The 19,883-nt window shown below is 40.5% G+C and overlaps 1 protein-coding gene across 1 annotated transcript in view; it reads left to right on the top strand.

Annotated features, from left to right (window-relative positions):
• Positions 1 to 19,883, top strand: part of LOC140211250 (inter-alpha-trypsin inhibitor heavy chain H3-like) — a 61,659-nt gene that overhangs the window by 28,512 nt on the left and 13,264 nt on the right. The window contains exons 10-15 of the mRNA XM_072280905.1: positions 3,279 to 3,460; positions 5,238 to 5,423; positions 6,389 to 6,528; positions 12,441 to 12,598; positions 17,603 to 17,653; positions 19,295 to 19,312. Of these exons, the coding sequence (XP_072137006.1) occupies positions 3,279 to 3,460; positions 5,238 to 5,423; positions 6,389 to 6,528; positions 12,441 to 12,598; positions 17,603 to 17,653; positions 19,295 to 19,312 (735 nt within the window). The remainder of the gene's footprint in view (positions 1 to 3,278; positions 3,461 to 5,237; positions 5,424 to 6,388; positions 6,529 to 12,440; positions 12,599 to 17,602; positions 17,654 to 19,294; positions 19,313 to 19,883) is intronic.

Raw genomic sequence — 19,883 nt, 5'->3', positions numbered from 1 at the left:
GGGTGTCTAGGACAAGAGGGCACAGGCTCAGAATAGAGGGGTGTCCATTTAAAACATAGATGTGGAGAAATTTCTTGAGCCAGAGGTTTGTGAATTTGTGGAATGTGTTGCCACAGGCAGCTGTGGAGGCCAGGTCGTTGGATGTATTTAAGGCAGAGATTGATAGGTTCTTGATTAGACATGGCATCAAAGGTTATGGGGAGAAGGTGGAGAACCAGGGAATGGGGTTGATGAGGGCAAAAAAAGGATCAGTCGTGATTGAATGGCAGAGCAGACTTGATGGGCCACATGGCCTAATTCTGCTCCTATGTCTTATGGTCTTATGGTCTCATGGTCTTAAAGTCTTGTTTATGTTCCAAAGTCTTTCAATGTCCTCTTTATTTATTTATTTGTATGTTCATTTATTTATTTATTATTAATATCTGTTTTATTGTATTTGCACAGTTTGTCTTCTTTTGCAGGTTGGTTGGTTGTCAGACTTTGTGGATAGTTTTTCATTAATTCTATTTAATTTATTTACTTTACTACAAATGCCTGTGAGAAAATGACTATCAGAGCTGTATATGGTGATATTTACACACTTTGATAACAAATTTACTTTGAACTTTGAAGTACAAACCTGGGAAAGTCATCACTTGTGTTCTAAGGCCTCACTTTTTGCTGATGGAGAACTCTGTGACAATTTTTAAGCAGCTTCTGATAATAAAAGAGAAAATAGAAATAAAATGTTATTGTTCCATTCAAAAGTGACAAAACTGAAAGGACAGTCCACATTACAAATATGAATCAATAGGAGGAATCCTCTGTTCTAATACAAAGTGTCTAAATTTTATGGAAGTTAATTCTCAGTTTCTTACATCCACAGTTGAACATTAGCACAACCCAGGAATGACAGCATGGTACCGTAGTAGTTATCATGATGCTATCACGTCTAGGGGCATAGGGGTTTGGAATTCAATCCTGACATCCTCTTTGACGAGTCTGTATGTCCTCCCCATGGAGTACGTGGGTTTTCTCTGAGTGCTCTGCTTCCTTCCCACCGTCCAAAGAGTACTGAGTATGTTAATTGGCAATTGTAAATTATCCCATGATCAGGGTAGGTTTAAATTGGGGGTTGTCAGGGAGTGGCGTGGCTTATCGGGTTGGAAGGGTCTATTCCACGCAGTATCTTGAAAGAAAATAAACGTAGGCTTGATTTTTGTCATTGGGTCATTGAGAAATAGCCTATAGAAACAGGTCCTTTGGTGCACGGAGTTCATTCTGACCATCAGATATCCATTTTTACACCACCCTACCCAAGATGATTATATACTCCACACGTTTTTGTAGATATCCCTGAGCTTATTTTATTTTTCAATTACTTGATTTTATTTAGAAGTACAGCACAGTAACAAGTCCTTGTGGCCCAAGAAGCCCACACCACCCAACTGCACCCATGTGAATGATTACTCTAATCAGCCACGAGTCTTTTGGAATGTGGGAGGAAACTGGAGCACCCGGGGGAAACACATACAGTCACAGGGAGAACTGCTAAACTCCTTAACAGCTGCAGGAATTGAACTATGGTCGCTGGCACTGTATAGCATAACGCTAACCACCAGAGTGACAAAGTTTTAGAAACGTAATTCCTTTCACTGACTTTCCTGCTTCCCTCTCAACCTGAAACGTGGGCAGTCTCTTTCCTTTTTTATTTGTCCCTCCATGCCAGTTCATCAACCTGCTCAGATGAAAGTGGGCTCATTCAGGATTTGAACCTGGGACCTCTTACCCCCTAAGCAAGGATAATACCCCCAGACTAACGAGCCTACGTATTCAATCAACTTGTCTGGATGCTTCAGGCATTTTACAGTGACTAATTATCTACCAACTCACCGGTTTTTGGAGTGAGAGTGGACATCAGAATGCCTCAGTTAGTCCCTGAAAGAACGTGTAAACTCCACACAGACGGTACCAGAGATCTGGATTGAACCAGGGTTGTTGGGGCTGCGAGGCAGCAGTTTCACTAGCTGTACCCATCTGAGCCACTATGTCGAGATCTTGCCTTACCTATTTAATGAGATTTCCAATCTACAGTAGCAAATACATGCCTTATACCTTCATAATTTGCTTTGTTTAGATTTAACAAGCTAGCTTTGGATTGATAAAATCACTTTCACTGTTACAATAAAATTAAGTCACCCCTACCCTTTATCATTAATTGCTGCAATCCTGAAATATCATAATTGAATGAGGGCTACTGATGGATAGTGTTACTTTACCAACGTGCTGGAACTTCTGGACAAGATGGCACCTGCAAGCAATGTTCCTTTGGTCGACATCTTCTGGATAAGTCACAAAACCATTTATTTCACTTCTTTTACATTTGGTTTTCATCTTGAATGTGTATCTACAATTGCTAGAGCCTGCAATTTCCAGTTTGGAGATCAATTGAGTGATCCAGTACTTTGCTGTCTCCAAGAAGATTCCAGGAAGCAAGCTTTGAGGTGAAGAAACTACGAGACAGGACATGAGCTGATGTTTGACTCCATTTCACCTATTAAAGCTTCGATTATTCACCAATTAAAGTGCCGAGGAAGATTGAAACATCAAGGCGGATCTGGAGAGCAAGTGCCGACAGCTGGTGGGATCGCTCTGCTGCTGAAGAGGACGCCAGCGTGGCCTCTTGCTGTGCCTGGGCATTCCTTTCAATAATGTTACCGAGCTTTCTGCGTGTGGCTCTTGGACTGTGGACTATAGACTTTTTTGTGCCTGTGCCTGGTCACTCTCTTTCAATAATGCTGCTGAATGTTACTGAGGTTTCTGCATGTGGCTTTTGGACTGCGGACTATAGACTTTTTTTGGTTTTTATATTCTGTGTTTTTGCCATTCTTTCTCATTCTTCTTTGTGCGGGGAGAGGAGATTTTGGGGTCGATGTTATCACATTTCTTGCAGGGGAGGGGCTTTGGGGGGGTTGACGGCTGTATTGGTGAGTTCGTTGTTTCTCTCTGACTGACTTCCATGGTATTTATTTGTGTTGTGGCTATCTGGAGAAGAAGAATCTCAGAGTTGTGTACTGCAAACATACAATGATAATAAATAAACATTTGAACCTTTTGAACCATTGAAGGGTTAAATATATAGGCAATTTTCTAAATCTTGAAAATATGTTCATGTGATTATTTGATAACTCTAGCTGCTGACATTGCTGAGCTAAATAATTAAGGTATTGCCTGCTTATTGGAAATGGTTAAATGAAGATGAATGTGAAAGAAATTATTTGTGTTTGTTTCTATTGTAGGAGAGTCAAACCCATCAAAAATTCAGCAAAATGTTAAAAGTGCTATAAAGGATAGATATAATGTATATGCCCTTGGCTTTGGTTATGATGTTAAGTTCAGCTTTCTGGAGAAATTGGCTCTGGATAATAATGGCATAGCACGGCGGATTTATGAGGACTCGGATGCTCCCCTGCAGCTCCAGGTGAAGTGAATATTAGATGTTTATAGATATTGGTTCACCTATTGTGGCCCAGATTTTCTTCAGAGCTGTCTCACCTTCGCAGCAAAAAACATATTCCACACTCATGAAAAAACATATTCCAAGCTCATGAACCAGATTTCCAATACATTTCTGGTAAAGTTATAGTGAGGAAGCTTCTTTCTTTCCCAGACTTCTGGAGATAAACATACACAGAAAAGTATTAAATACTGTAATAACTGGTAACTTATAGATTTGAGTCTCTACTAAGAGCAGTCAATGACATTAAGGTTAATTAATCCAATTATATTTCCACCTGAGGTATCGGATATTAAGCTTAATAAAGTGTTTAAAGGAATACTTCCTATGTCTGTTGCTGTGAAAGCAAACCAGATATATTTTGTGACAGTTTGCCCGATTCCACTGATATTCAAAGTACAAGAGGAGAGCGTGAGGCAATTTTACAGAGGATGGGAACAAGGGAATAAGATTGTCTCCTATTTCCCTCTAAGTATAGGGTATTCTTCCTCCTCATCTGCATCTGGGATTCTATATGCCTCCTCCCTTAATCCTCAAGCCAACCAGAGCACTCCAAGTAGAACTGAGAGTTAGGACTGCATCATAAAAACACTCAAATTAAAGTACCTCTTCCTAGAGATGCTGCCTGGCCTGCTGCATTCACCAGCAACTTTGATATGTGTTGGTTAAATTAAAGTTTAAATGGGGAAACTCCATGTCAATTGGTGGGGAGGGTATGTACAACAGTACGTATTACAGTGATAAGAAATCACTTCTAAAATTGGGCAGTGAACCAGTAAACTGTGAGTTTGGTAATTCCCAGTTGGTTGTTTATTTATTGAGATACAGCACAGAATAGGCCGCCCATTCAGAACCCTCCCAGCTTAACCCTAGTTTAATCACGGGACAATTTACAATGACAAATTAATCTACTAACTTGTACGTCTTTGGGCTACGGAGGGAAACCAGGGCACCCAGAGAAATCCCACACATTCCACAGGGAGGATGTACAGATAGACTCTTACTGATGACATTGGAACTGAATTCTGAGTTCAGAAGCACAGTTTAAAGAAGTGAAACCCAAAGAAGAGAATGCTGGCCTTGTCTTTGCATGGCCCCTTGCAACAAACTCGAGGCCTGAAGAGATCTTCCCTTCTCTCGTGCTGGGAACCAAGGAGATGGGGAATAGGATTAGAGAAGAGGTGTTAAAAAGGCCAAGGAATGGTGTAAATAGGATTAGAGAAGAGTTGTTAAAAAAGGCCGAGGAATAGTACAGTAGGAATATTCAGGGAGTGACTCAGAACAAGTGGGCGGGCATTGAGTCAAGGTATTCATGATCTGAGGAGAGTGTGGATGGGAGGACAGAGGTCAAGGTCAGAACATTGAGGCTGGAGTTGGATTGAAAAGGCTTTCATTTTTCATTCTATGATGTTGGGAGTGAGACTTTGAGGGATATTTCAGAGCTTGGGGTTTACTTTAATGATGTCATAACAGAAGGGCAGGGAATAATAACGCATTGTAGAATATAGATATTGGATACTGCAGTCCTTTAACTCTCAGTTATATACCATTGCTATGGAAGTAACTTGCTTGAAAGAGTTCAAATCAATTACTAAAATGTTGCAACTCCTCAAGTCAGGAAGAACTAGTTTGAGATGTGGTCTGACCTTTGAGTGTGCATAAGTGGAACCTCCAGATTAACATCTCAATGATTGCATAATTGTGGAGTAAACCAAACTTCTTAAATGTTTCTTTTTCACAGGGATTCTATGAGGAAGTGGCAAATCCCTTGCTTTTAGATATCGAATTGCAATACCCAGAAAATGGCATTTCTGATTTAACTCAGGCCAGTTTCAGACAGCATTTTGATGGGTCAGAAATTGTAGTGGCTGGCAAGATTTCAGACAATAGTTTACAATTACTCACAGCAGAGATCAATGCTAAAACAGTAAGTATTATTGGTTATGCTAATTGATTTATTGACATAATTGAATGATAAAATGCAGTGTTATAGTACTACATGTTAATTAACTCATTATACCTGTGGTGGCTCATTTTTCCACAGCCTCCTCAATTTTTATATATATTTTGCACCCATTTGCTTTTTAATAATTTTCTACTTACAGTTAAAATATGAACGTGATGGATTCTTCAACCAGAATCTTACTGTATCGGCCGTAAGTTTGCCTGGCATCTATCCTTGCCCACATCTCCAAGATGCTGAAAACGATACTGCAGTATTTATCCTATTCTGTGATTAATAAATATAGAAAGCACAGCACAGGTACACATCCTTCAGCCATGATGTTGTGCCAAGCTAATTAAGCAAATGACACCTAATCCTTTCTGCTTGTACCATGGTCCATTTCCCTTCATTCTCTGCATACTCATCTGAAACCCTCTATCGTATCAGGCTCCATTGCCATCACTGACAGTGCACTTTGGGCATCATAAATTCAGGTAGCATATTCCTGACTGGATTATAATCTTTGTCAGGATGCGACAAATTGTTTCACACAGTATTGAAATAGTTGGTGGTATTTTACAAGTAAATGTAGCAACCAATTTGCAGAGGTTCAAAATCAATTAGGATAATCATTCTAATGAGCTGCCTTGGTAGCATTGATTAAGGAATAAACATTACCCAAACCAGTTACAAACTTCATAACAGTACAAAGTATGACCCAAATACCCTCTGATGGCATTATGTATTGAACATGTTCTATTGATTATTATATAGGCATAAATATGTTACATGCTTTTTTACTTCACAAGTAATTAAGAACTGTATAACATAACTGCATTATTTTAAAGTGACTTGTAAATTGAGTTCACGCCATGGAACAAAGATAAAAGTTTAATTTACTTTCCTGATCTTTATAAGATTTAGTTTCTTTCCTAATTCTCCAACAGGCCTCTGAAAACCTGACTTTTAAAGCTGGTGTGAACATCTCAGAGGCTGAGAATATTATTCAACAACAGCAATATATTTTTGGTGACTTTACTGAGCGTCTATGGGCTTACCTGACCATACAACAACTCCTAGAGCAGCGGTAATATAACAAGAGTTTTCTTTCTGTAAAAGTGCAATATCAAAACACAATGCAAAACATAAAAATAGGAGCAGGAGTAGGCCATCTGGCCCACCGAGCCTGTTCCGCTATTCAGTAAGATCATGGCTGATCTGACCATGAAATCATCTCCACCTACCTGCCTTTTGCCCATAACCCATAATTCCCCTACTATGTAAAAATCTATCCAACCTTGTCTTAAATATATTTACTGGGGTAGCCTCCACAGTTTCATTGGGCAGAGAATTCCACAGATTCACCACTCTCTAGGAAAAGCACTTCCTCCTCATCTCCAACCTAAATCTACTCTCCTGAATCTTGAGGCTATGACCCCTAGTTCTAGTCTCACCAACCAGTGGAAACAACTTTCCTGCCTCTATTTTATCTATCCCTTTCATTATTTTATATGTTTCTATAAGATCTCCCCTCTTGCTTTTGAATTCCAGCGAGTACAGTCCCGGGCGACTCAATCTCTCCTCATAGACTAACCCCCTCATCTCTGGAATCAACCTGGTGAACCTCCCCTGCACCGCCTCCAAAACCAGTATATCCTTCCTCAAGTATAGAGACCAGAACTGCACACAGTACTCCAGGTACAGCCTCACCAGTACCCTGTACCATTGCAGCGTAACCTCCCTGCTCATAATTTCAATCCCTCTAGCAACAAAGGCCAACATCCCATTTGCCTTCTTGATAGCCTGCTGCACCTGCAAACCAGCCTTTTGTGATTCATGCACAAGCACTCCCAAGTCCCTCTGCACAACAGCATGCTGCAATTTTTCACCATTTAAATAATAATCCGACCAGCTATTTTTCCTTCCAAGGTGGATGGCCTCACATTTGCCAACATTGTACTCCATATGCCAAACCCTTGTCCACTTAATTAACCTATCTACATCTCTCTGCAGACTTTGCGTATCTTCTGCACAATTTGCTTTTCCACTCAGTTTAGTGTCAACAGCAAACTTAGCTACACTACACTCAGTCCCCTCTTCCAGATTGTTAATGTATGGTCTGCATCCCAGGGTGCTTAAGGAAGTAGCCCAAGAAATAGTGGATGCATTAGTGATAATTTTTCAAAACTCGTTAGATTCTGGACTAGTTCCTGAGGATTGGAGGGTGGCTAATGTAACTCCACTTTTTAAAAAAGGAGGGAGAGAGAAACCGGGGAATTATAGACCGGTTAGCCTAACGTCGGTGGTGGGGAAACGGCTGGAGTCAGTTATCAAAGATGTGATAACAGCACATTTGGAAAGTGGTGAAATGATCGGACAAAGTCAGCATGGATTTGTGAAAGGAAAATCATGTCTGACGAATCTCATAGAATTTTTTGAGGATGTAACTAGTAGAGTAGATAGGGGAGAACCAGTGCATGTGGTATATTTGGATTTTCAGAAGGCTTTTGACAAGGTCCCACACAGGAGATTAGTGTGCAAACTTAAAGCACATGGTATTGGGGGTAAGGTATTGGTGTGGGTGGAGAGTTGGTTAGCAGACAGGAAGCAAAGAGTGGGAATAAACGGGACCTTTTCAGAATGGCAGGTGGTGACTAGTGGGGTACCGCAAGGCTCAGTGCTGGGACCCCAGTTGTTTACAATATATATTAATGACTTAGATGAGGGAATTAAATGCAGCATCTCCAAGTTTGCGGATGACACGAAGCTGGGTGGCAGTGTTAGCTGTGAGGAGGATGCTAAGAGGATGCAGGGTGACTTGGATAGGTTGGGTGAGTGGGCAAATTCATGGCAGATGCAATTTAATGTGGATAAATGTGAAGTTATCCACTTTGGTGGCAAAAATAGGAAAACAGATTATTATCTGAATGGTGGCCGATTAGGAAAAGGGGAGGTGCAACGAGACCTGGGTGTCATTATACACCAGTCATTGAAAGTGGGCATGCAGGTACAGCAGGCGGTGAAAAAGGCGAATGGTATGCTGGCATTTATAGCGAGAGGATTTGAGTACAGGAGCAGGGAGGTACTACTGCAGTTGTACAAGGCCTTGGTGAGACCGCACCTGGAGTATTGTGTGCAGTTTTGGTCCCCTAATCTGAGGAAAGACATCCTTGCCATAGAGGGAGTACAGAGAAGGTTCACCAGATTGATTCCTGGGATGGCAGGACTTTCATATGAAGAAAGAATGGATGAACTGGGCTTGTACTCGTTGGAATTTAGAAGATTGAGGGGGGATCTGATTGAAACGTATAAGATCCTAAAGGGATTGGACAGGCTAGATGCAGGAAGATTGTTCCCGATGTTGGGGAAGTCCAGAACGAGGGGTCACAGTTTGAGGATAGAGGGGAAGCCTTTTCCGACCGAAATTAGGAAAAACTTCTTCACACAGAGAGTGGTGAATCTGTGGAATTCTCTGCCACAGGAAACAGTTGAGGCCAGTTCATTGGCTATATTTAAGAGGGAGTTAGATATGGCCCTTGTGGCTACGGGGGTCAGGGGGTATGGAGGGAAGGCTGGGGCGGTGTTCTGAGTTGGATGTTCAGCCATGATCATAATAAATGGCGGTGCAGGCTCGAAGGGCCGAATGGCCTACTCCTGCACCTATTTTCTATGTTTCTATGTTTCTATGTATATTGTGAACAGTTGTGGGCCCAGCATCCTCTCCTGTGACAGGCCACTCACCACTGATTGCCAACCAGAGAAACACTGATGTATCCCAACTCTCTGCTTTCTATAAGCTAACCAATCCTCCATCGATACTAATACATTACCCCCAACTCCATGCATTCTTATCTTATGGATACGTCTTTTATGTGGCACCTTATTGAACACCTTCTGGAAATCTAAGTAGATAACATCCATCTGTTCCCCTCTATCCACTGCCCTTGTTATATCCTCAAAGAACTCCAGTAAGTTTGTCAAACAGGACCTGCTTTTGCTGAATCCATGCTGCATCTGCCTGATGGATCCATTTCTTTCCAGATGCCTCGCTATTTCTTCTTTAATGATAGCTTCAAGCATTTTCACAACTACAGATGTTAAACTAACTGGTCTATAGTTACCTGCCTTTTGCCTGCATCCTTTTTTCGAACAGTGGTGTGACATTCGCCATCTTTCAATCCACCAGGATGTGCCCAAAGTTGAGAGAATTTTGGTAAATCATCACCAAAGCCTCTACTATAACTTCTGCCATTTCTTTCAGTACCCTGGGATGTATTTCATCAGGGCCAGGGGATTTGTCTACCTTTAGGCCCACAAGTTTGCTCAGCACTACTTCCTTAGTGATAGCTATTGTATCGAGGTCCTCACCTCCCATCACATCCATATCATCACTCTTTGGCGTGTTAGACGTGTCCTCCACTGTAAAGACTGACACAAAATAGTCATTCAAAACCTCTGCCCTTTCCTCATTACCCAATATCAATTCCCACTTCTTGTCCTCCAAGGGACCTATGCTCACTTTAGCCACCCTTTTCCACTTTATATAATTACAAAAACTCTTACTATCTGTTTTTATATTTTGTGATAGTTTATTTTCATAATCTAGCTTCCCTTTCTCTTTTGCTTGCTTAGTGCTTCTTTGTTGCTTTTTAAAGTTTTCCCAGTCTTCCAGTTTCCCACCACTCTTGGTGACTTTGTATGCACGAGCCTTTTGTTTGATGCCTTTGTTTATTTCTTTAGTTATCCAAGGCTGGCTCTCCCCACCCTTACTGTCCTTGTTTTTAACTGGAATATACTTTTGTTGAGCACCATGAAAAATCTCTTTGTAAGTCTTCCACCGTTCCTCAACTGTCCCACCATATAACTTGTGTTCCCAATCTACCCTATCCTCTCTCATCCTGTTGTAGTCTCCACTATTTAGGCAATATACACTGGTTTTAGATTGAACTATTGCACCCTCCATTTGTAGGAGAAATTCAGTCATACTGTGATCACTCTTTCCAAGGGGATCCCTGACTACAAGATCACTAATTTTACCTGTCTCACTGCACAGGACCAGATCTAAGGTAGCACGTTCCCTTGTAGGTTCAGTAACATGCTGTTCAAGAAAGCTATCACGGATGCATTCTATGAAGGCCTCCTCAAGACTGCCTCAACCAACTTGATTCACCCAATCTATGTGCAAGTTAAAGTCCCCCACGATAACTGGTGTTCCATTCTTACATGCCGCAGATATTTCTCCGTTTATTGCCTGTGCCACTGTAATGTTGTTCTCTGGTGGCCGATAGGCAACTCCCACCAGTGATTTTTTTTCCCTTTATTATTGCTAATCTCTACCCAGATGGATTCAACATTCTGCTCCTTAGATCTTACATCATCTTTCACTATCACCCTGATCTCATCCTTAATTAAGTGCACTACCCCACCTCCCTCACCTTCCTGCCTATCCTTCTGTGTTACCTGATATCCTTGGGTATTTAATTCCCAATCCTGTCCACTCTGCAACCACATCTCTGTAATGGCCACTAAATCATACCCCTTTGTACTGATTTGTGCCACAAGATCACTGACCTTGTTACGAATACTATGGGCATTCAGATAAAGTGCCCTTACGCTCATTGTGCTTTTAAAATCGAGTAATCTTTTACTCTTTTGCACTTGACTTTTCTTCACTCCACTCTTACTTTTCTCTTTTTTTATCTTTTGCCTTTACTTTATCTTTATCCACACTTTTCTCTTTTACTTTATCCATACTTCTCTAATCTGTTGAATCCACACCCTACTATTTAGTTTGAATCCCTATCCACAGCCCTCGTTATGTGATTCACTAGGATCCAGGTCCCATCACAGTTCAGGTGGAGCCCGTCCCATTGGTTCAGCTCCCTCCTTCCCCAATACTGGTGCCAATTTCCCGTGAATTCAAACCCACTTCTCCCACACAAATCCCTGAGCCACGCATTTAACTCTTAATCTTCTTGACCCCATGCCCATTTGCACGTGGCTCAGGTAGTAATCCAGAACCTTTTTGGTTCTGCTTTTTAATTTAGTCCCTGGCTGCTGAAATTCCCTCAGCAGAACCTCTTTCCTCGTTCTACCTGTGTCATTGGTACCCACATGGACCACAACAAATGGAGCTTTCCCCTCCCACTGCAAATTTCTCTGTAGGTCAGATAAGATGTCCTGAACCTGGGCACCAAGCAGGCAACACAGTCTTTGAGAAGCTCTTTCCCTGTGACAGAGAACTTCGTCTATTCCCTTGACTATACTATTCACAATTACCTCTACATTTCTCCCCTCTACCCCCCCCAGCCCCTTGAATGGTGCCAGAGTTAGGTTGCTCATCCTTCCTACAGTCCCCACCCTCATCCACACAGGGAGCAAGAATCTCTGACCGGTTGGACAAGCTCAAGGGCTGAGGCTCGTCCAGCACTTTCTCTTAGATCCCACTACCCACCTCACTCATAGTCACACCCTCTTGTCCCTGACCATAGACTGAATTTGCTGCAGCTAATCTAAAAGGGGGTGTCTACCTCCTGAAACAGAGACTCCAGGTAACTCTCCCCCTCCCTGATGTGCCGCAATGTTTGAAGCTCAGATTCCAGGTCATCAAATTTGAGCCTGAGTTCCTCGAGCAGCCAACGCCTGCTAGAGATGTGGTCACCAGGAATCACTGTGGGGTCCACCAGCTCCCACATCATGCAACTACAGCACATCTCCTGATCCTGCATCATCCTTAATTTAATTGATAATTGATAACTCAATAGCAATTGAAAAATAGATGTTTTGATTAAGTCTCAATGCCCCTTTGTCGATACTCTCAATGAGACTGCCACAAAAATATCTCATAATAATTTTGAAATCATTTTGATTGGCTGTAGACAAAAGACACACAAATAGTTTACATGATTTCAGGAATGGTTATTTACCTGGGAGGGCTTTTATTTATTTCATGGGGTGACAATTGCTACCAAAATAGTTTCTATCAATTGTTGTATTCAGGGTTTCTGCAGCTGGAGAGGAAAAGAACAATCTAACAAGTAGAATTCTGGAACTTTCACTGAAATACAACTTTGTTACTCCACTAACGTCAATGGTTGTAACAAAACCAGAGGAAAACAAGAATGACACCTTTGTGGCTGACAAACCATTGGAAGACGGTAATCTTTGGTTTAAGTTATCTTCATTAGCCCATGATTTTGCAATTGTTTTCCATCTTGACTCTGATCCATATGGAATATCTAAACTTAACTAAAAGACAAGATTTTTGATTAAAACAGAGATAAGATTTATCAATTAAATACCGCTGAGATCCTAAAAGTGGAAATAATTCTTCTGATACAAAACTTACACCCCTCTAAGAGAGTTAAAAATTGAATTTTATAAATAAATAACATCTTAAATCCAGACTCTGGATCTAGTAATCTCTGGATTGCTGCCTGTGCCACGTGCCGGTAAGGGTAAGAATAGAATGATTGGGCAGGTGAATGCGTGGCTGAGGAGCTGGTGCAGGGGGCAGGGGTTCAGATTGATGGATCAGTGGCATCTCCTCTGAGGAAGGTATGACCTGTACAAAAGGGATAGGTTACACCTGAACCCGAGGGGGACCAATATCCTTGCGGGGAAATTTGCTAGAGTTGTTTGGGAGGGTTTATACTAACTTGGAGGAGAATAGGAACAGAATGAGAGGGCTGAGGATGAGGTAGTTGGTTTAAAAATAAAATAATGAGACTTCTAGCAAGGAGATGCTGATGACAGGGCAAAACTGCAGTCAATGGGATGAGTTGCGATGTAAAAGGTGGACAAAATCATAAAGGATAAACACAGGACTAAAGGTGTTGTATCTGAATGTGCACAGTATATGGAATAAGGTAGATGAACTTGCAGCACAGTTGTAGATTGGCAGGTATGATGTTGTAGGCATCACTGAATCACGGCTGAAAGAAAATTATAGCTGGGAGCTTAACGTCCAAGGACAGGCAGGATGGAGAGTGGAGGTGGTGTTACTCTGTTGGTTAAAAATTAAATTGAGTGATTAGAAAGAGGTGACACAGGTGTTGAATCATTGTGGGTAGAGCTAAGGAACTGCAGAGGTAAAAAGACCCTGATGGGAGTTGTATACAGACCCCCAAACAGTAGTAAGGTGTGGTCTACAAATTACAATGGGAGATAGAAAATGCATGCCAAAAGAGTAATGTTACAATACTCGTGGGGGACTTCAATATGTAGGTAGTTTGGGAAAATCAGGTTGGTGCTGGATTCCAGGAGGAGGAACTTTTAGAGTGCCTACCAGATGGCATTTTAGAGTAGCTCATGGTTGAGCCTACTAGAGGATCAGTTATTCTGGATGGGGTGTTGTGCAATGAACCAGAATTTATTAGCGAGCTTGAAGTAAAAGACCCCTTAGGGGCAAGTGACCGAATTCAGCCTGAATTTTGAGAAGAAGCTAAGGTCACATGAATCAGTATTACAATGGAGTGAAGGGAATTACGGAGGCATGAGAGAGGAGTTGGCCAAAATTGATTGGAAAAGAACACAGGCACGGATGATGGCAGAGCAGCATTAGCTGAAATTTCTGCAAACAATTCAGAAGGCATAAGATATATATATATCCCCAAAAAGGAAGAAGTATTCTAAAGGCAAGATGACACAGCCAAGGCTAATAAGAGAAGGTAAAGCCAACATAAAAACCAAAGAGAGAGCGGAAAACAGAACAATAATTAGTGGGAAGTTAGAAAATTGGGAAGGTTTTAAAAAACAACAGAAGGCAACTAAAAAGACATTAAGAGGGAAAAGATTGAATACAAAAGTAAGCTAACCAGTAATATTAAAGAGGATTTCCAAAAGTTTCTTCAGATACCTAGAGTGTAAAAGAGGGTTTTGAGAGTGGATATTGGACCACTGGAAAACAATGCTGAAAAGGTAGTAAGGGGGACAAGGAAATGGCGGATGAATTTAATAAGTAGGTTGTATCATTCTTCACTATGGAAGGCACTAGCAGGATGGTGAAAGTTCCAGAGTGTCAGGAGTCAGAAGTGTGTGAAGTTGCCATTACTAGGAAGAAGATTCATAGGCAACTGAAAGGTTTGAAGGTAGATAAGTCATCTGGACCAGATGGTGTACACCCCAGGGTTCTAAAAAGAGGTAGCTAAAGATATTGTGGAGGCATTAGTAATGATCTTTTAAGAGTCACAAGATTCTGGAATGGTTCTGGAAGACTGGAAAATTGCAACTGTCATTCCACTCTTCAAGAAGAAAGAGAAGTAGAAGAAAGGAAATTATAGGCCAGTTAGCCTAACCTCAGTGGTTGAGAAGATGTTGGAATTGATTGTCAAGGATGTGGTTCCAGAGTACTTGGAGGCATATGATAAAATAGACTGTAATCAGCATGGTTTCCCCAAAGGAAAACCTTGCCTGCCAAAACTGTTGGAATTCTTTGAAGAAATGACAAGCAGGATAGACAATGTGTCACACATGAGGCTGTTAAACAAGCTAAGAGCCTATGGTATTACAGGAAAGATTGTAGTATGGATAAAGCAGTGGTCAATTGGCAGGAGACAAAGAGTGGGAATAAAGGGAGCCTTTTCTGGTTGGCTGCTAGTGACTAGTGGTGTTCCACAGTGGTCTGTGTTGGGACCGATTCTTTTTACGTTTTATGTCAATGATTTGGATGATGGAATTGATGGTTTTGTTACAAAGTTTGCAGACAATATGAAGATAGGTAGAGAGGCAGGTAGGTTTGAGAAAGTAGAGAGGCTATGGAAGGATGTAGATAGATTAGGAGACTGAACAAAGAAATAGCATATGGAATACAGTGTTGTGAAGTGTATGGTCATGCACTTTGATAGAAGAAATGAAAGATTTAACTATTTTCTAAATAGAAAATCTGAGGTACTTAGGAGTCCTCGTGCGGGATACCCTGAAGGTTATTTTGCAGGTTAAGTCTATGGTTTGGAAGGCAAATGCAATGTTAGCATACACTTCACGAGGACTAGAGTATAAAAGCAAGGATGTACTTTTGAGGTTTTATAAAGTTTTGGTGAGGCCCCACTTGGAGTATTGTGAGCAGTTTTAAGTCCCTTATCTTAGAAAAGATGTGCTGAAACTGGAGCGAGTCCAAAGGAGGTCCACAAAAATGATTCCAGGATTGAACATCTTATCACATGAGGAGCATTTGATGGCTCTGGGAAGTATTCATTAGAATTCAGATGAGTGAGGGATGATCTAACTGAAACCTATCAAATGATGAAAGGTCTTTCCTAGAGTGGATGTGGAGAGGATGTTTCCTATGGTAGAAAAGTCTAGGATCAGAGGACACAGCTTCAGAATAGAGGGATGTCTTTTTAGAATGGAGATGAGGAGGAATCTCTTTAGCCAGAGAGTGGTGAATCTGTTAAATTCATTGCCACAAGCAGTTGTGAAGTCCCTGTCTTTATATTTAAGGTAGAGTTTGATAGATTCTTGATTGGTTAGGGCATGAAGGAGAAGGCAAGAGATTGGGGCTGAGGGGCCAGATGGCTCAGCCATGGAGAGATTGCAGAACAGACTTGATGGGCCAAATGATCTAATTCTGCTCCTGTATGTTATGGTCTTATGGTCTAAGGCATTAAACAATGTCATTAAATATAGCTCAATCAATTAATTTCATTGAAAGAGGGCATTCGCCTCCATGAAATTATTTCTATGCAGTATTGATTAATTATAGCACTGGCAAGTTACTGATGATCATTTAGCATTTCTAATGGAAGATAAATTTTTTGGTACTATCTTTTCTTCGGAATGATACAATGCATCCAGCAGAGCCTCGGCTTCTCTTTAACAAAGACCTGCCCCTTTGAGAACGCACCATTCTCTCTCAACAGTGCCCTGAAGTGTCAGTCAAAAGAATGTACTCCAGTTGAACATGAATTCACAATTGATAGGAGACAATTTAACGTTTTATTATTTTCTGCATTGTAAAATAACTGCGCCCAATGTTGCTGCTGATCAGAATTGAGGGACATTGGTAAGATATTTTACAACAAAATACCAGGTGACATATAAGCATTATTCATCAGTAGTATCCTGAGGGAAGCAGGCAGAGAGAATAAAGGGACTGTGACAGACAGGAGACTTTTTTCCTCGATAGAATTCCCTCAATTGCTTGTTGTAACTTTGCTAGAAGAACAGCAGCTCTCATTGGAAAGTCAGCTTCATGGTTTTCAAGTTAGGAAGGATTAAAGCTCTATTCTACAGTGCAAAATGGAAGACAGAAATGACCAGTTGATTAAAAGGAGAATGAGGGATATGGTGAAATGTGATTACTCTGACGGCTTAAGTAATTTATTTGCAATGGTGCAATACACAGTTTTTGTTTTAAAGAGGAAAGCTGAAAATTCTTGGTACTGCTGGTATTAACCTTGGTCTGGAATCATGCTTATGGTATCATGCCTCAGAATTCTGGCGGCTCCATGAGAAAAAGAGAAATAAAGTGGCTTCAAGAAGTAGATGGGCATGGAACCAGAAAATCAGAATTAGAAAGAGACAAGATAATGTATTCTACTTCACAAATCCCTCACTTTCAGGGTCCCTGGCAATTGTAATCAATTACATGACCGTAGGGATTCTGTAGATGCATAGTCGGTGTCAATTTACCCATTCTATTTTCAAATAAGTATATATCATGCAATTTATGTTTAAAAAAGTGTAACAAATGCTTCAATCATGTGAACCATTCACTTTGTAATTTATGTTATTTAGTTTGATGTCTGATTGCCTCAGAAAGCCACTTATCTATTAAGTTATCAATCATTAATTCAGGTTTTTTTTTGCCGAAAGAGACATACTACTTTACAACTGTGGCACTTTTGAGGTGGCCTTGAGTCATCACGAACGCAGCACCATTGCAAATAAATTATTTAAACCATCAGAGTAATCACATTTCACCATATCCCTCATTCTCTTTTTAATCAACTGGTCATTTCTGTCTTCCATTTTGCACTGTAGAATAGAGCTTTAATCCTTCCTAACTTGAAAACCATGAAGCTGACTTTATAATGAGGGTTATAAATACATTAACAAATTATTCAATTCTTCAAAACCGTTGCTAACCTTGGCTCCAGCAATATTTTGGCTACATACAAATTACAAGCACGTGTCGTGAAACTTTACATTTTTTTTTCCAGTGAAATCATCCCAACCACAAAGATCATACGCTCCTCCGGCACTTAGAGCGCGTAAGTGTTTCTGAAAGTCATGGAATTTTTTTAACTAGAGGATGGTGAATCTGTGGAATTAATTGCACAAAGCACTATGGAGGCCAAGTCATTGGGTATATTTAAAATGGAGGTTGATAGGTACTTAATCAATAACGGTGTCAAAGGTTATGGGGAGAAGGTGGGAAAATGGGGCTATGAGGGAATATAAATCATGCATGTTCAAATGGTAAAAGAGACTCGATGGTAATGGCCCAATTTTGTGCCTTGTCTTATGGAAAGCTGTGAAATCGTTGTAAGAGAATCTTGGACAAATCAAATATGCGAAGGAAACCTAGGTCATTGCCACCTCAGTCACTGAAGTATAAAGGAGTATATTATATTACCTTATGAGCAGGATAAGGTGTAAGGCTGGGGCTCCCAACTTTTATTATGCCATAGACCCCTACCATTAGGCGAGAGGTCTGTGGACCCCAGGTAGGTTGGGAAGCCCTGGTATACAGGAATCTGCCAGGGAAAGGTGGCATGTGGAGAAAATGAGCAGCATGTCAGAGGGATCAATAAAAGAAGTATTCCACAGGAAGCACATATTCTTTATTCATTCATAGAACTGCTAGTTCAATGGTGGAATTTCAGAAATGTATTTAGTTACATCACTGAAGGAGTTCTCTCTATGCTTAGTCGGTAACTTAAATAAAGTGAACTTGAAAACTTAGTTTGCCAAGTTGAAAAAGTGAAATATTGGGAAGGAAATTATCCCTGCAGTCATACACCATGAAATAATTATTACCGTTTTTCATAAATAAAACAGAGGAAGCATTTTAAGTTTAAAGGAAACCATAACAACTCATTTATTGTCAACCAAACACAGAACATGAAGCAACACACACAAAGTGCTGGAGGAGCTCAGCAGGCCTGGCGATATCTATGGAAAAGAGTAAACAGGCAACGTTTCAGGCAGAGATCCTTCAGCAGGACTGGAGGACCAGGCCTGCTGAGTTCCTTCAGCATTTTGTCTGTTGCTTGGACTTCCTGCATCTGCAGATTTTCTCTCGTTTGTGACAGAACACAAAGTGCAGTAAAAACTTCAAATCATTATGTCATCGCGTCAGACCAGCCTGTTAAGGTGAACCCCAACTCAATGTAGGTGGTTGTGAATTATGCCTATGTTTCCACCAATTACATTATCCTGCATTATCCACGAGTGGAAAATAAAGTTTGTGGCATGTTTGTAAGGGTACTTTAAAAAATAAATACACTTCAAAGTCATACAATATTAAAACTTCAAATTTTAGCTGTAAAGATCAGCAAAAGCACACCAAGAACAGTTTGTTGGTTCTGTTAATTAGTTAACTGGCCAAGAAGGAGTGCATATAAAATAGTAAGATTATTATGAAGCATTATACCTAATCAGGAGTTGTTTCTACAGAGGTGATAAAGTAAAATGGAAATATGATTTTTGTTAGTTGAAGTGCGCTTGCTAGCAGATTTTCTCCCCAATATAGCCACATTAATTATTTTCAGGTAATTGTCATGCCTGGTATATGTCCCTCATTCCAGAAACCCAGAAAATGCAACAGTGAAGTTCAGTGATTAAATGTTTTAATATATTTTAGTTACTTGTTAAAAATTAATTCCTGTATTTTTCTCTATTCTCTACAGCTCCCTCCTACACATATGGTAAGATACAATTTTGGCTTTTTCATAATTCATATCACAAGTTAACACACCGTTTAAATGTGTCAAATTGTATTTGTAAACTGACAAAGAAAAGATTGGGTGATCTTGCTGCATCCTTAGGACGTAAGCATCAAGATTAAATAGGTTCTTCTTTTCCTCCATTTTTGCAGCTGAGAATGACAAAAGACAATAGAAATGTTCTGCACAAGTAGGGGAAAATACTCTGGAAAACTCTGTTCCTAGTCCTTCAGTCCAGGACTCATCAAACTTTGATATCTGACCCAGTCAAGAATTGGTCTTGCTCATACCTGTAGACATACAAAGAATCACTACAATCCACACAGCCTATGGCTAATTATTTTTGGAAAAAGAAAAGCTGCCTAAAATGTTGTCTGTTGCAGCAGACATGTAGATTGAACCCATCTCCAAAATGTGTGGGTTTATAATAATCCCTGCCATCCATCTTTTGAATCATTTAATCAGATTGCCACTACGTCCATGTGTTTTAAAGTAAATGGACAACAATTCTTCAGCATATCTGCATAGTATTTATTCTTTAAACTAGAAATAA

Source organism: Mobula birostris, chromosome 16 (assembly GCF_030028105.1).
Source record: "Mobula birostris isolate sMobBir1 chromosome 16, sMobBir1.hap1, whole genome shotgun sequence".
NCBI lineage: Eukaryota > Metazoa > Chordata > Chondrichthyes > Myliobatiformes > Myliobatidae > Mobula > Mobula birostris.
This window is presented reverse-complemented; position numbering and strand designations above follow the sequence as displayed.